Source organism: Felis catus, chromosome A3 (assembly GCF_018350175.1).
Source record: "Felis catus isolate Fca126 chromosome A3, F.catus_Fca126_mat1.0, whole genome shotgun sequence".
In the NCBI taxonomy this organism is placed as follows: Eukaryota; Metazoa; Chordata; class Mammalia; order Carnivora; family Felidae; genus Felis; species Felis catus.
Genome location: NC_058370.1, coordinates 87,862,875 through 87,879,423, shown reverse-complemented (window position 1 = coordinate 87,879,423; position 16,549 = coordinate 87,862,875). Strand labels below are relative to the sequence as shown.

General features: G+C 41.0%; 1 protein-coding gene and 1 long non-coding RNA gene across 9 annotated transcripts in view; one reads left to right on the top strand and one right to left on the bottom strand.

The window, feature by feature from the left end:
• Positions 1–5,041, bottom strand: part of ZNF638 (zinc finger protein 638) — a 134,201-nt gene extending 129,160 nt beyond the window's left edge. For all 8 annotated transcript variants that reach the window (XM_019827383.3, XM_011281226.4, XM_011281227.4 and 5 more), the window contains exon 1: positions 4,916–5,041. In XM_019827383.3, the coding sequence (XP_019682942.1) occupies positions 4,916–5,031 (116 nt within the window). In that variant the 5' untranslated portion in view covers positions 5,032–5,041. The remainder of the gene's footprint in view (positions 1–4,915) is intronic.
• Positions 5,042–5,097: 56 nt separating this feature from the next.
• Positions 5,098–16,021, top strand: LOC109498213. Its single transcript, XR_002154903.3, has 6 exons — positions 5,098–5,286; positions 5,399–5,517; positions 11,270–11,383; positions 11,597–11,665; positions 12,838–13,104; positions 14,734–16,021. It is a non-coding gene; the product is annotated as an uncharacterized LOC109498213 (long non-coding RNA).
• Positions 16,022–16,549: the final 528 nt, after the last annotated feature.

Genomic DNA, 16,549 nt, shown 5'->3' with positions numbered 1-16,549 from the left:
ATTCTCATTTTATAAAAAAATTTAATGATATCTAAATCATTTAAGTCAAGAAGTAGTTATAAAGTATACTTACACTTTAAGACTTGAAGAGGTAAATACTAGAAGAAAAAATTAAGAGCTGAAAGTAGTTGCCCCAAAGGAGAAAAACAAGGACTTAGGAGGAATGAACGTGTGTCTCATATTTTTGTGGCAAATTTTTAAGAATTACTTTATCTTGTTCAATGATATATATGTATTACTTTGATTTTAAAGTGAAATTCAAAAAACAATTCGATGATAATTAAACTGGAAGCTTTTACAGTTCCATATGCCAAGTTCAAGTACACTACGTTGTTTCCTCTTCACTCAGCAAGAGCACCTGCTCAACACCCAACCAACAAGAAAACTCTTAATTGATTTGAATAAAGTACTTCTTTCTTTATACTCTCTCTTTTTTTTTTTTAATGTTTATTTATTTTTGAGACAGAGAGAGACAGAGCATGAATGGGGGAGGGACAGAGAGAGAGGGAGACACAGAATCGGAAGCAGGCTCCAGGCTCTGAGCCATCAGCCCAGAGCCTGACGCGGGGCTCGGACTCACAGACCGCGAGATCGTGACCTGAGCTGAAGTCGGATGCTTAACCTACTGAGCCACCCAGGCGCCCCTCTTTATACTCTCTTTATGTTCTAGGCACTTTTTTGAAAAAACCCTTTGTTGAGGATGCTCTCTATGTACTGGTATGAAAAAATCTCCATGATACACTGTCAAGTGAAAAAAGCAAAGAAAAAAAAATGACCACTATATACAAGAGGGGAAAAATGTAGATCTGTTATGGCTTGGATATGCATAAAATATCTCTAGAATGATAAGCTGTAAACTAGTATTAATGCTTATCCAGGGTAGGTGAATTGGAGAAATGAGAATTGAGTTGATAAAGAACAGGGGAAAGAGGGAGACTTTCCATTGTACACCTTTTTTTTACATTTTGATCTTCAACCCTATAAAACCATTGCCTACTCAAAAAAATTTGTTTTTACTTTCAAGTCATACCTCTTTTTATTGGTACAAAATTACAATCTTATCACACATTGAACTTGCACACGTTTACACGCCAACTTGAAAATTAATTACCAGGCTTTTAATCATCACAACAATAAATCTATTAACCTATGTTAAGATTACAAAGGCCAAATAAGATAGAAAGAGTAAACTCTGGATAAGCAGGGACATATGGATAATCCCCATTCAACTCTAGGGATTTGATGATTATTTCAAAGACAGAATGGTTTCAATGCCTAGGTATGTAAATATAGTCTTTGCTTTCTTCCTTCTTTAAACCTAGCTCAAGGGTTTTTAAATTTTACAGTGCAGGAGATTTTCTCCCAAACTGACAAGGCTGAATATTCAATCACACATAATTTTTACTACACATCAGAATCTTCTTACACTTCTTTATTTTTTTAATGTTTATTTTTGAGAGAGAAAGAGAGCATAAGCAGTGAAGGGGCAGAGAGAAAGGGAGATAGAATCGGAAGCAGACTCTGGCTCTGAGCTATCAGTACAGAGCCCGACGGGGGCCCAAAGTCACTGACTGCAAGATCATGACCTGGGCAGAAGTCAGATGCTTAATGGACTGAGACACCCAGCCACCCCAGAATCTTCTTATATTTCTTTTAACCAAAAGGGGAAAATATTCATACTTTTTAATATTCTTTTTTACCCTATCATATTATGACCATCTTTTGATTTTGTCAGATTTCTTCTACAACATGATTAGTAATGTCTGCATAAGTTAACATTATATTAATATATTAATTAATACATTATATATTAATTATTCCATTGTATAGATGTTCTCTGACTTAAATTATTTTACCATTTCCCTATTTTGGGACATTGAGTGTTTCCAAAGTTTCACCATCATAAGCTAAATCACAACAAACATCCCAGTAACTAACCCTATGTACATATCCATTATTATTTCCTTAGAATAAATTCCGAGAGGTAGGATTCCTGGGTCAAAATGTAGCTAAAAATTCAAGAATTGTAACAACTATGGGCAAAATGCCCTCCAAAAACCTACGTGACTGTTAATGGGAAATTATATTTATAAGGTACTTAAGGGAAAAGACAGAGGATACTTAACTGATTCAATCTGTGAGTCTTCAGGTACCCCCCAATGAAGCCCCAAATCTCAAACTAAAATGTTGCACGGGTAACATGTGAAAAAGTAAAACAAAAAAAGAGGGCGATGTACCTTGATATTAAAACCATAGCTTTCACATGTATGCTGCAAGAAATGTAAAGGCTTCAGAGAAAGAGGAAAAAGAACTCTTAGCAATGACACATCACTGAAAAACAGCAGACGCAAGTTCTCAAAGCTTTCCAATTTAATGTCATTTTAAAAGGCGATCATATTAACTGTTAGTAGTTATAATAGTCAAAATTATTAAAGCACTTTATCAGTACATCCATATCTTGAAGGAGAAAATGCCATAATAGTTTCTGTTGGTGTTGACATTTCAATGGAGAAAAGTTAACATTTTAATACAACCTATAAGCCCCCACTCCCTGAAGTTGTATATTCAACACCATAATTTAACACCATTCAAATTTGGAACCTGAACATGTAGGGTCAAAGTAGGTCTAAGTAAATTGAGAAAAAATAATCTTTCCAAATCGATGACTCAAAACACTATATGTGGGTTTTCCTTTCACTTTTCTATATTTTGCAAAATTTCCTTAATAAAAGAAAGTATATAAACATAAATTAAGGAAGCCCAAACTTATTATTTAGGAAACAAAAGTGTCAGTGTTGCATTCAAACTATCACCCTGACATCAAGAAGTATTTTTGGATGAGATAGATCATATTATACAATTCTAGAAATCATAAGAACAAAATGTAACTTTCTTAAAAAAGAGCAACCCCAACAAATTCTATAAACCATATTACTCTCATAGATCAGAACTGAATAAGTTTTGTTCACCACAACAAAACATCCCCAGATGCAAAAGGTAAAGATTTCGTGTGATAGCTCGCTCACTTCCCCTCTCTAAAATAAAATAAAATAAAATAAATAAAATAAAATAAAATAAAATACACTTAAAGTTAAAATAAGAAGTCCCTAAGAATCCTGATGACTAGGGACAGCAAAACACTACCCAAGTTTTTAAAGCATATGCAAAAACAGATATACAGAAAAGATGAATTAAGGATGCCTTTTGATTTTACAAGACAATTCACAGTATCATTCACAATTTTAAAGGATTCTTTAAAGTACTTACACTTTTCCTAATTACTAAATAAAATAGAGGTATTTTTATTTTCCAACCCCCTAAAAAGAACAATAATTACAGTATTCTCCAATCTCCAATATGCCCTCATTTTTAAAAACCCCCATAATCCTTGGAAGACAGCAGACTAAATTCCAGCACTTTTATATCAAACCAGGAATTCCTTTTTCCTAATCCTTACGGAATAAGAAATAGACACGCCTTTTCAACTCAAACTAACCAACCGGGTCTTGGGAAAGAGCAAAGCAAGCTGAAACAATGTCACCAGAACTTGGACTTAGAAAAAAGTGCCAAGAAGCATGACAACACTGGACGTTCCGTTCTGCAAAATGTCAATCATTCTCCACTCCCGACTCCCATCAACTCGCACAAACGCCGCAAAGATTGGGAGAGGGCAGTATAGTACTGGTACTGGGTTGTCAGAACAATTCACCTAAAAACTAAGCGTCCGTTCAACCTTCTCCAGCGAGAGGACCGGAGGCCTACCCAGGCCACAGGAAGAAAAGAGCTGATACTGGTACGAAGAACAGCCCCCCACCCCCACCCCCCAAGGCTGGAACGTGAACAGTGTCCTAACAGGTATGCAGCGCGCCTCTCTGGAGACTCTTGGAACGTACAAATCGCTGCAATAAACAGCCGGCGGGGCGGGCGTCCTCTCGCCCTCCTGGGGCGGCGCGACAGCCTCTCGGCTCGGGGACAGCCCGGAGTCCGCAGGCCAAGCGAGGCTCCGGGGCGTGGCCGATTCCCCTCTGCTATCAAAGTGGGCTGGGGGCGGGACCGCACTCGCTATTTACACCATTCCAAAGTCTGGAACCTGGGTATGCAGTTGTGGGTGAAAGCAAATCTAAGCAAACTGAAAAACCAAAATCCCTCAAAACAGATGACTCAAAAAAAAAAAAAAATTGATGACTCAAAACACTATGTATGGTTTCTTTTATTTTTCTGTACTTTGAGAAATTCCTTTCATTAAGTAATCTATTACTCTAAAATAAAAAAGCTCAAACTTACTATTTAGGAAACAAAAGTGTCAATGTTGCATTCAAATGACTACTACCCTGATATCAAAAACTATTTTTGGACGGAGATATAGCGTATTATGCAATTCTACAACGTATTTTTTTTTTTTAAGAGCAACCTTTTAAAAGAGCCGGAGCTCGTCCGCGCGGTTTCTCTGATTGAGAAGCGAACACCACATGCTATTGGAAGACTCCTCACCACCGCCCGGTGCCCTGCAGCGTAAAGGACCATTTACTAAAGAGTGGTCTCCCAAGCCTCGCCCACACAGCGCCGCGTCCACAGAGCCTGTCCAGACACGGGGGGATTGCTGCTGGGACCGCGAAGCCGAGCGACAAGTGCCGGTGAGGCGTCCCACGGCTATTCGCAGACCCGCTGGCGCCTCCGCACACACAACTTGAACAGTGCTGAAGACCGGCCTACTGAGGAGTGACAGTTACGGGGGAGCTGGAGGCCCGGGGCGGGGGGATAGGAAGGGAAGCGGAATCTGGACCCGCACCCCGCGACACGAGGATGCCTCGGCGAGGACCCCGCTGGCCCGCCCGCCCTTGCCAGCCCACCCAGTGCCAGTAGCCCCGGAGGACGGACTAGGGCAGGGAGCCCAGGGGGCAAAGGAAGCGCTCACCGCTTCAGATGGTCCGAAGCCCGCCGAGCTGCGGGAGTCGCGGAGACTAAACTCGGCGCCACGGCCCCGGCTGCAGCTCGGGTTGCGGCCCCGGCGGGAACCGGGTCCCGGGGCATCGCCGGTTGCTCCCACAGCACCCGCGCGGCTCCCGGCGCTGGGCGCACGCCTCCCCTTTGGCCTCAGGGCACGGGGCACCACGCGGAAAGCCCCACCCGCTCCGGAGGACGGCCAATGGGCGCGGAGCGCGGGAAGCTGGGGGCGGAGCCGGAGCGGCCAGGCGGCCCCGCGACGCAGCGGGCTCAGAGGTCCTCGCCCACCGTGGAGAGCTGTACGGGCTTAAGAGTCACCTGCCTTGGAAACGTGTGTGTCAGGTGAGTGTGGAGGGACCAGGGGACGCACATTCCCCAAATAAAAGATCTGTGAGAGTCTGAGATGTTGAGGACACGCTTGTGATTTTGCGGGGTCTCTTTCTTCCCGTTTTAGACTTCGTCTGCTGTTTGCAGAACACTAGCCACACTGTTTGGGGAAGCGCGGAATGAGTAACAGCCTCTGCTTTCAAGGATATCCCAATCAGTCAGGCGGAGGAGCAGATGGGTAAACAGGTGACTAGGAGAGTCCTCACGAGACGCGTTCCAAAATCAAAAGTCATGTTTTGCAGCGGGGGGATGTAGGGTGGTGGTGGGGATTTCTGCCAGGAGAGAACCAAAAGGCTTGTTACCCTGTAATACTTGTGGTCATATACATCTTTTTCGTCTTCTTGTTTTTTTAATGACAGCCATGTAATACGCACAACAGCTAAATGTTTCAATAACACCAAAAATACATGATATGCATTGAAAAGAAAGTTTCCATTATCCACTGCTCCCTCCTCCTTCCCCCAATTTTCTCTCCTTTTAGAGTATCACAGTTAACGGATTTGTCGTATGTCCTTTCAGAGACACTCAGTGCAATAAATATATATATATATGTATATATATATATACATATATATATATAACATATGTAATATTACCTATTACAATATTACTTATATGTATAAAAATTCTTCTCCAAGTATTTTTTTATTTAAAAAAATTTTTAATGTTTATTCATTTTTGAGACACAGAGACAGAGTGTGAGTGGGAGAGGGGCAGAGGGAGGGGGAGCCACAGAATCTGAAGTAGGCTCCAGGCTTTGAGCTGTCAGCACAGAGACTAACACTAGGCTCAAACCCACGAACCATGAAATCATGACCTGAGCTGAAGTCGGATGCTCAACTGAATGAGCCACCCAGGTGCTCCTCTTCCCCCAGTCTTTTCCCTCTCTTCTCTCTCTCCCTCTGTCTGTCTGTCTGTCTGTCTGTGTCTCTCACACACACACATAAACACACATACACACACACAGTACTCTACACAGTTTTGCCACCTTGCTTTTCTTCATGTAACACTATACTTTGGACATCATTTTTGATGATTGCATAGTATTTCATCAAATGATTGAATGCTGCAGTCAGTAGTTATATTCTTATTTGTAGCCACTTGGCATGTGAACAAATAAATGTCTGTCTAGACTAAATATGTAGGTGTTGAATGCTGAATCCCAAGGTAGGGACTTTAAAAATTCTGATAAATGTTGCCAAATTGCTCTCCATGTAGTTTGTGTCAGTTTATGCTCCCACAGCAATTTATCAGGGTGCCCATTTCATCACATATCTCTATACATTATGTTATCAAACATAAGTTTTTAAAATTGCCATTCTGTGAACTGTCTCTTCATATCCTTTGCCCATTTTTCTTTTTTTTTCTTTATTGTTTTTTTTTTTTTTTTTAAGTAGGCTCTATTCCCCAATGTGGGGCTTGAACTCACAACCCTGAGATCAAGAGTCTCATGTTCTACCAGCTGAGCCAGCCAGGCACCCCTTTGCCCATTTTCCTATTCAATTGTTGGTCTTTTTTTTCTTTATTGTTGGAGATGATAGATAGATAGATAGATAGATAGATAGATAGATAGATAGATAGATAGAAAAAGAGATATTTATCTATCCCTTTCTCTATATAAATAAAATTAGTCCATTGTGAATAAATTGTTTATCTTTCCCTCATCTTGTCTTTTCGCTTTGTTTTTTGCAATGAATTATTTTTTTATTTTCATGTAGTCACATTAATTGATTTTTATTTATGTTTCTAGTTCTTTTTAATCTTAGAAAGGCTGTCACTACCCCCCAAATTAAGAAAAATTCTCCCATGTTTCCTTCTAGTATGTTTGATATCTATATGATTAATCCATAATGCAGATAAGCTACAATAAAAATAATGTTACAATAAAGAAATAATTCAGAACAAAAGATATTATCAGATAATTGTCCAAAGAAGATAACCAAAAGGCGAATAAGCACATGAAAAGATGTTTCTAGTGTCAGTAGCCATCAACAAAATGAAAATCAACACTGCGATGAGGTACAACTTCACACCCACCAGAATGGCTGTAATCAAAAAGACAGATAATAAATGTTGGTATCTTAGTCCATTTGAGTTGCTATAACAAAAATATCTTAGCCTGGATGGCTTAAACAACATTTATTTCTCACAGTTCTTAAGGCTGGAAAGTCCAGACTCCAGGCACTGTGCAGATTTTATGTCTGATGAAGACCTGTTTCCTGGTTCAAAAATGTCTGTCTGTCTTTTCACCACATGGCAGAAAGGGTGAGGTAACTCTCTGGGGTCTCTTTTAAAAGGCATTAATACCATGTGTGAAGGCTCCACCTGTGTGACCTAATTATCTCCCAAAGGTCCCATCTCTAAATAGCATCACTTTGGGGATTAGGTTTCAACATATGAATTTTTGGGAGATGTAAACATTTTACTCTGCAGCAGCTGGCAAGTGTTATGAACTGAATTTTGTCCCCCCAAATTCGTATGTGGAAGCCCCTAACCTACCCCACTGTGACTGTATTTGGTGGTAAGGTCTTTAGAGAGGTAATTAATGTGAAATGAGGTCATAAGGTTGGGGCCCTAATCTAATATGACTAGTATCCTTAAAAAAAAAAAAGAAGAGGGGCGCCTGGGTGGCGCAGTCGGTTAAGCGTCCGACTTCAGCCAGGTCACGATCTCGCGGTCTGTGAGTTCGAGCCCCGCGTCGGGCTCTGGGCTGATGGCTCAGAGCCTGGAGCCTGTTTCCGATTCTGTGTCTCCCTCTCTCTCTGCCCCTCCCCCGTTCATGCTCTGTCTCTCTCTGTCCCAAAAATAAATAAATAAATAAAAAGTTGAAAAAAAAATTAAAAAAAAAAAAGAGACATCAGAGATATATATAGATAGATACACCTAGAAAAGACCATATGAGCACATAACAATAATGTGACTATCTGTAAGCCAAGAAGAGAAATGTCAGGAGAAACCAAACCTGTTGACATCTTGATCTGGAACTTCCAGCCTCCAGAACTATGAGAAAATACATTTCTGTTGTTTAAACCGCCCAGTCTGTGGTATTTTGTTTTGGCAGCCCTTGAAAACTAATGCAGCAAGAATGTGAAGAAATTGGAACCCTCATGCAATACTGGTGGGACCAGTAAAATGTAAAATGATGCAGCCACTTTGGAAAACAGTCTGGTAGTTCCTCAGTTAAACGTAGAATTACCATATGACCCAGCAATTGCACTCCTACATATACATGTATGTCCAAAACATATGTCCACATAAAAACTTGTATATGAATGTTTTTAGCAAAATTATTCGTAATAGACAAAAAGTGGAGACAACCCACATGCCCATCTACTGGTGAATGGATAAAAAATTGTGATATATCTATATAATGGAACTTTATTTGGCAATACAAAGGAATAAAGGACAGATACATGTACAAGATAGATGAACCTTGAAAACATTATGCTAAGTAAAAAAAGCCAGTCACTAAGGATTATATATTATATGATTCCATTTATAGGTGTTTTTTTTAACGTTTATTTATTTTTGAGACAGAGAGAGACGGAGCATGAACAGGGGAGGGTCAGAGAGAAGGAGACACAGAATCCGAAACAGGCTCCAGGCTCTGAGCTGTCAGCACAGAGCCCGACGCAGGGCTCGAACTCACAGACCGCGAGATCATGACCTGAGCCGAAGTCAGCCGCTTAACCGACTGCGCCACCCAGGCGCCCCTATAAGTTTTTTTTTTAATGTTTATTTATTTTTGAGAGAGAGAGAGTGCGAGTGGAGAGGGCCAGAGAGAGAAGGAGCCACAGAATCTGAAGCAGGCTCCAGGCTCTGAGCTGTCAGCACAGAGCCCTACATGGGGCTTGAACTCATGGACCACGAGATCATTTCCTGAGCTGAAGTTGGATGCTTAACCGACTGAGCCACCCAGGCACCCCATATGATTCCATTTATGTGAAATGTCCAGAATAGGCAAATCTATGTAGCAAATGTAAGTGTTTTAAGTTTGTGACAGGCTTAAATGTATGCTTTTTTTCCCCCCCTCATTTGGTCTAAAAATATTGATCCCCATCCACGGACTAAGACAGAATGAATGGATCCTGGCTAAGCCTCTGACATGGCAAAATCCCGTGGAAGTGATGTTCAGGTACATCCTACATAATGGCTGGTAGGAATGGAAAGAAAAATTAGCGGTGCCTGGCTGGCTCAGTCAGTAGAGCATGTGACTCTTGGTCTCGGGGTTGTGAGTTCAAGCTCTGTGTTGGGTGTACAGACTACTTAACAAAAATAAAATCTTAAGAAAAAAAAACACAGATTACTGGCTGCCTAGGTCTGGGGTGGGATAGAGGGATTATAGGGTGAAGGCTAGGGATACAGGGTTTCTTTGGGGGGTAATGAAATGTTCTAAAATTTATTGTGGAGATGATTGCATAGCCCTGTGAATATACTAAAATTCACTGAATTCTACACGTTCAATGGATGGTATGTGAATGGATGTATGGTATGTGAATTGTATCACAATAAGCATGTTAAAACAAAATCAGTATGCAAACTTCACTGGACAAGATGTCAAAGTTATATGACCAAATATTTCATACATGAAAAACCTCAAAAAAGTATATTTTGGGGAATTTATTAGCCTTGCTGTGAGATTAATTGAAAAGTAAACAAGGAGAATGTTGGCAGAGCTAAGCAAAATGGCCAAACTCATAAGTTGATAAAATTATTTATTAGGACAACTACTAATGAACATACTGAGGCAAGCACAGAATCTATGAGATTATTCATGTTTGCCCCATAATCTATTTATTTGGGAGAATATTCCCTCAGAACAATCCAAGTGAGAAAAATGAAATATTTATGGCACCACTATTTATAAGGCAAAACTAAACTGGAAATACCTCAAATGCCTGATAATTTGAAGGGTGTTTATTAAAGTAGGAAACATGGGCTGCATTAGTAAGTGGGAAAGTACAAACAAAATAATGAGAAAAGTAGAATTCAAATGAGTTTTTAAACGCTGATGAGTGTACATAAATAAATGTACGTTGTTGAGTATGATGAGGAGGAAATGTATTAAATGGCACCAGGATTGGGGCGCCTGGGTGGCACAGTCGGTTAAGCGTCCGACTTCAGCCAGGTCACGATCTCGCGGTCTGTGAGTTCGAGCCCCGCGTCGGGCTCTGGGCTGATGGCTCAGAGCCTGGAGCCTGTTTCCGATTCTGTGTCTCCCTCTCTCTCTGCCCCTCCCCCGTTCATGCTCTGTCTCTCTCTGTCCCAAAAATAAATAAACGTTGAAAAAAAAAAAATTAAAAAAAAAAATGGCACCAGGATTCCTTTTAGAAAGAAATTTCATTTGGAAAAATAACTTGATAAGCTGTTTCGGGTATAAAGTGAGACTCAAAAAAAACAAAAAAGCATGGATGTAATTAAAAGCCTTAGCAACACAAGAAAGTTGCTCTGCATGTAAACACTGGAGGAATTTATATTTGCTCCTGGGAGAGGGGAAGAGAGTGGTGACAGGAGATGGACCATTCAAGGAAAGGTGGGTGGGAGAGAGGAGTTAGGAGGACAAGTCTGGTCGCTGCACAGAGTGAAGGGCTAGTGGGAAATCTCTGGTGATAGTGTGGGAAAATGGACTTTAAAGAGCAGGAGTACCAGGGGCACCTGGGTGGCTCAGTCAGTTAAGCATCCGGCTTCAGCTCATGTCACGATCTCACAGTTTGTGAGTTTGAGCCCTGCGTGGGGCTCTGTGCTGACAGTCTGGAGCTTGCTTTAGATTCTGTGTGTGTGTGTGTCTCTCTCTGCCCTTCCCCCACTTGGGCATGCACTCTCTTTTTCTCAAAAAATAAACAAACAAACATGTAAAGAACAGGCATGTCTAATATGTCAGTTTTAACTTTTTTTCTCAAATCTTAAAATCTCACTTAAGTTGTGTGTGATTTTGTAGAAACTGAAGAAGAGGCTGAATATGAGGCAGTTGGAATAGTGAAAAGACAGCAGCCATTGATACATGGACTCACGGCCAGAGAAGACAAGAAAATGAGCCCCTCAGAAATTATCGGTAATTTTGGGAAGGATGGATGTTTAGGCTAATCTCCTTGAGATTACAAAGGGAAGGGAAGCTCTGGCTGACATTTGCCTTACATAAAGGATGGGAAAGTAACACGAAGTAAATGTAGGTGTTTTAAGTTTGTGACAGGCTTAAATGTATGATTTTGTTTTTTTTTTTTTTTTTTTTGCTTCTTATTCTAAAAATATTGATTCCCATCCACAGACTAAAACAGAATGAATGGATCCTGGCTAAGCCCCTGCCATGGCAAAATCCAGTGGAATTGATGTTCAGGTACACCCTGAATAATGGCTGGGGGGAATGGAAATGAATGTATAAGATGGAAAAATTTACACCTATTCTCTTAGCAGCAGGGCCTGAGGTAGTCAGGCTGTCCAGTTATAGAAAAATTGTTCTATGTGTTCTACATTAAAGTGTTACTGGAGCAAAAAATATGATCACATGGACAAGATGGCTGGGCTGTGCGAAAAGTTCAAAAGAACTAACGCATAAGTGACTGTCAGTGAGCATGTTGAAGTTCTTCATTGCCCAACTCCAGAATTCATGACTTCCACTGACTTCGCCAGAGGAGGGTTACTAACCAGCCCTAATTTACAGATGGCAGGTCTGTGGCACAAGGCCTAGAAGTGATTTTCCCAAGGTTATAGAGCAAGCCAGAGGGTGAGCCGAAAATAGAACTGTATTTCATACTCCCATGCAGGCTATATGATAACTTGTGTACTGTCAGCAGAGTTGAGGAATGAATGTCCTGGAGAGGTTAGCATAGTTTTATGGCTAAGGGAGCCTTGCTCAACAATTGCAAATGCTACTTGACAACAGCAAATGACCCACATAATCCTATAAACAGCAACAACCTAGACACTTAAGCAAAAGTTTCAGGAAAAAAATTACTGTTTGACAATTGAGAAATTTAAAAAATACACAGCTCCACAATCATGAAGCCACTACTTGTGTAATGCATACGCTCTAGAGATCCTCACTGTCTTCCTCTAAGACTTAAATTCCAGCTGACAACTCTCAGCAGTGTAATATCAGCAAGCTTGTACAGGACCTAGCAGAACTATCTAAACATTTTCAGAAGTGTAGGATTTTCTGGATTTCTAGAAGTGTAGGATTTTTGGCCTCAGTGATAATGTTCTGTAAGTTGCCTTACTGAATTAACAGAACTAGAAAGTACAATGGGATAGTCAGATAGTTAGAGCCCCAGGGCTTAGCCACTAAATTTATGTCTCTTGGGTGCCCGGGCTCTGGAGGGATTGCTCAGCTAGGTACTATTCTGTGCCTGAGCCTCTATGCTCATATTTTTAGGAAAACCAAAAAAGCGAGTACCACTATTAGGTAACTGTTCTTCAGAGTAGACTTTTATATTTCACTGATCTAGTCAACAAAAAGCTTTAAAGACTTATGTTTTCAGGAGTGTTGTTAATCCCATTCCTATTTTCCAGAAAGGGCTCTTGATGATTTGCTGTGTGAAGTGGATTAATACTGTCGGGCCAGCTCTAAGAATATCACACACAATCACAGAGTCTGGACTTCTTGACTCCAAATTCTCTTCCCTGCATAAAGGAGGCTGCACTGTTACTGCTTTAGCTCAGTGCTTCAGTCATGCCTTCCATGAGACCCTGACCAAAAAAGATAAAATCTAAATGTACAGTGGAGGAAAGAAAGTGATACGTCCAGCAACTATTTCTCAGAGAGCTGTCACTTAACTGGTAAGAGTGGTGGAAGGCAAGCCCCTTTCCATAGCGTAACATCATATCTGAAACCATCTTACAGAAGCCCCATAAAAGGCAGGAATGATAGAGCTGCCTGGACAAAACGTACATCAAAGTATCCACTGATAGGGGTGCCTGGGTGGCACAGTCGGTTAAGCGTCCGACTTTAGCCAGGTCATGATCTCGCGGTCCGTGAGTTCGAGCCCCGCATCGGGCTCTGGGCTGATGGCTCAGAGCCTGGAGCCTGTTTCCGATTCTGTGTCTCCCTCTCTCTCTGCCCCTCCCCCGTTCATGCTCTGTCTCTCTCTGTCCCAAAAATAGATAAACGTTGGAAAAAAGGAAAAAAAAAGTATCCACTGATAAAATCAGGGTTATTAGAAATGTTACCTTTTGCAGGCAATATTTTATTAATATGTATATATATTTTTTTAATGTTTATTTATTTTAGAGAGAAAGAGAGAGCAAGCAAGTGCACAAGTGGGAGAGGAGCAGAAAGAGAGGGAGACAGAATCCAAAGCAGGCTCCATGCTAACAGCACAGAGCCTGATGTGGGTCTCGAACCCATGAACCATGAGATCCTGACCTGAGCCAAAGTTGGATACTTAACTGACTGAGCTACCCAGGCTCCCCAGTATTTTATTAATATACTAATAAGCCAATTATTGTGAAGTGAAGGAATAATCCAATATCCAAATTTACATGAAATTTTTTTGCTCTCTCCATCTCTTTTAGCATAAGTATTTTGGCTGCTACCAGTTTTGTTTTGTTTTGTTTTCCCCTTTAAAGCAGCTCAGTGACATAGGTTAGGATTTTCTGGGTTAAATACACATAAACACAAAGTTTAAATACATTTGGTGTGGGAAGTGGATCTAGCATTATCCAGAATACCTTTTGAGCATTTTTGGCCATTCTGTCTAAATTCTGGCTACCCACAGGATATGTCTCTGCTCACTGAAGGGATAGTCTGTGTTTCACACAGAAGGAAGAGAGATCTGAAAAGCTCCATGGAGTCAACAGTGCATCTGGGTTGCCCCTTTGCTCACTTCTACTCCTCCCTTCTCAGTTTGACCCAAGTTCTATGGTACAGTTCTGTTTATTATAAACCTTCATTTAGCAATTTCTGTATGCACGGTTCCAACATTTGGACTATTTTCATTGATTCGTGTATTCATCCATTTATTCACCAAGATTTTTGTCACTCCAGGGGACATAAGCATCCCCTACCTTTAATAAGGCTGTAGTTGAATGAAGGAGATAACTACCATGACAAACACAATGTAAGAATATATGAAATAAGTACTAGAGGTAAGCTTTGGGGTCAGAAAGGCTTAAGTTCAAGGCTTTCAGCTCTGTTATTTATGAACCAAGTGACCTTGGTTGAGTTATTGAACCTCATTGAGTTTCAGTATCACCCTCCAGGAGAATGAATGTGACAGTTCTCTTTCTAGACGACCCTCAAGGACCCTGTATTCATGCGCTTGTATAATTCCCCTGCCTTGAATGTGGGCTGGACCTAGTGACTTACTTCTAACAAAGAGAACACTGTAAAAGTAATGGGATGTCACTTCCATGATGAGGATTCAAAAGACTGACCTCTCTCCTGAATTTTCTCTATGACCGTCTTAGCTTATGTGCGTAAATGGAGCAAGCTGCCATGTTAGAGAGTCCCATGTGGCAAAGAACTGAGAGAGGCCTCCAGCCAACAGCCAGAGAGGAACTGAATCCTGCCAGCAAGCATGTAAGTCAGCCTGGAATCAAATCCTTTCCCAGTAGAGACTGGCGATGACCACAGCCCTATCTGATCCTTGACTGCAGCCTGTGTAGCAGCAGACCCGGCTAAGCCAGCCTGGACTCCTGACCTTACAGAAACTAAGAGATAATAAGTATTGTTGAAAAACACTAAATTTGGGGGCTAATTTGTCACATAGCAACCGATAACTAGTACAATGGGATAACAATTCCTTCCAGAATTACAGTGAGAATCAGAACATATATGAGGATTAGAATAATGACAGTAATGGTAATGACAATGACAACAGGGGATCCTAGCTAAGCTTAAATTAAGATTCAGAACCTGGCAGAAATGCTACTATTGTGAAGAAGTTATATTTAGTGCTTGAACCCCCTGAGGAGTACAAGAAAGATGAAAGTACAAAAAACAAGGTATCACATTTCTCAATCAGGCCCAGACTATGTCTGACTCTGATAGAAGGGGACTTGTTGAGCAAAGCTAAAGTAGCAGGTTTGTGAGAGTTAGTGAACAAGAAAAGGTGTGTGGGGGCCCAGGTGACAAAGTTTCACCAAGAACTGGGAAGAGGGTTACTCTCCCACTTCTGCTTAGATTGGAGCATGGCTACAACTATAAAGTGAAGCCAAGAGATAGTGCAGTTGTTCAACTCAAGAGTTCCTGCCTTGGGAGTATGGAGCGTAGGACCCTCGATGGGGAGGAAGGGTTCTCATGGGGGATATTGGCCACCATGAAGGAGACAAGGCCCTCCTGCTTCTCCTGAGATTGGCACATAGCTATTTCTATGTTTGTGGTTGATAAACAGTAAAAAAGACTATGAGAAGGGAAGTTGAGTACCTATGTCTCTGTAAGCCGGTACAGTTGGGGTATAGGTGCCTTTAAGGATATGCAGAGTTCTGACAGGCAAAGAAAGGAAAATAGACATTCCGAACTGAGGGAACAGCACAAGTAAAGATTCAGAGCGGTGAACATAAATCATTTCCTTAGGGAAAAGTAAGTTGTCCTGTGTGATCAGAGAAAGGAGTAAAAACTAGTTAACATCTCCTATTCTGATTCTTTTTTTAAACATTTATTTATTGTTTAATTTACATCCAAGTTAGTTAGCATATAGTGCGACAATGATTTCAAGGGTAGATTCCTTAATGCCCCTTACCCATTTAGCCCACCGCCCCTCCCACAACCCTTCCAGTAACCCTCTGTTTGTTCTCTATATTTAAGAGTCTCTTATGTTTTGTCCCCCTCCCTGTTCTTATATTATTTTTGCTTCCCTTCCCTTATGTTCATATGTTTAGTGTCTTAAGTTCCTCATATGAGTGAAGTCATATGATATTTGTCTTTCTCTGACTAATTTCGTTTAGCATAATATCCTCCGGTTCCATGAACATAGTTGCAAATGGCAAGATTTCATTCCTTTTGATTGCTGAGTAATACTCCATTGTATGCATATACCACATCTTTTTTATCCATTCATCCACCGATGGATATTTGGGCTCTTTCCATACTTTGTTTGGCTATTGTTGATAGCACTGCTATAAACATTGGGGTGCATGTGCCCCTTCGAAACAGCATACCTGTACCCCTTGGATAAATACCTAGTGATGCAATTTCTGGGTTGTAGGGTAGTTGCATTTTTAATTTTTTGAGGAACCTCCATACTGTTCTCCAGAGTGGCTGCTCCAGTTTGCATTCCCACCA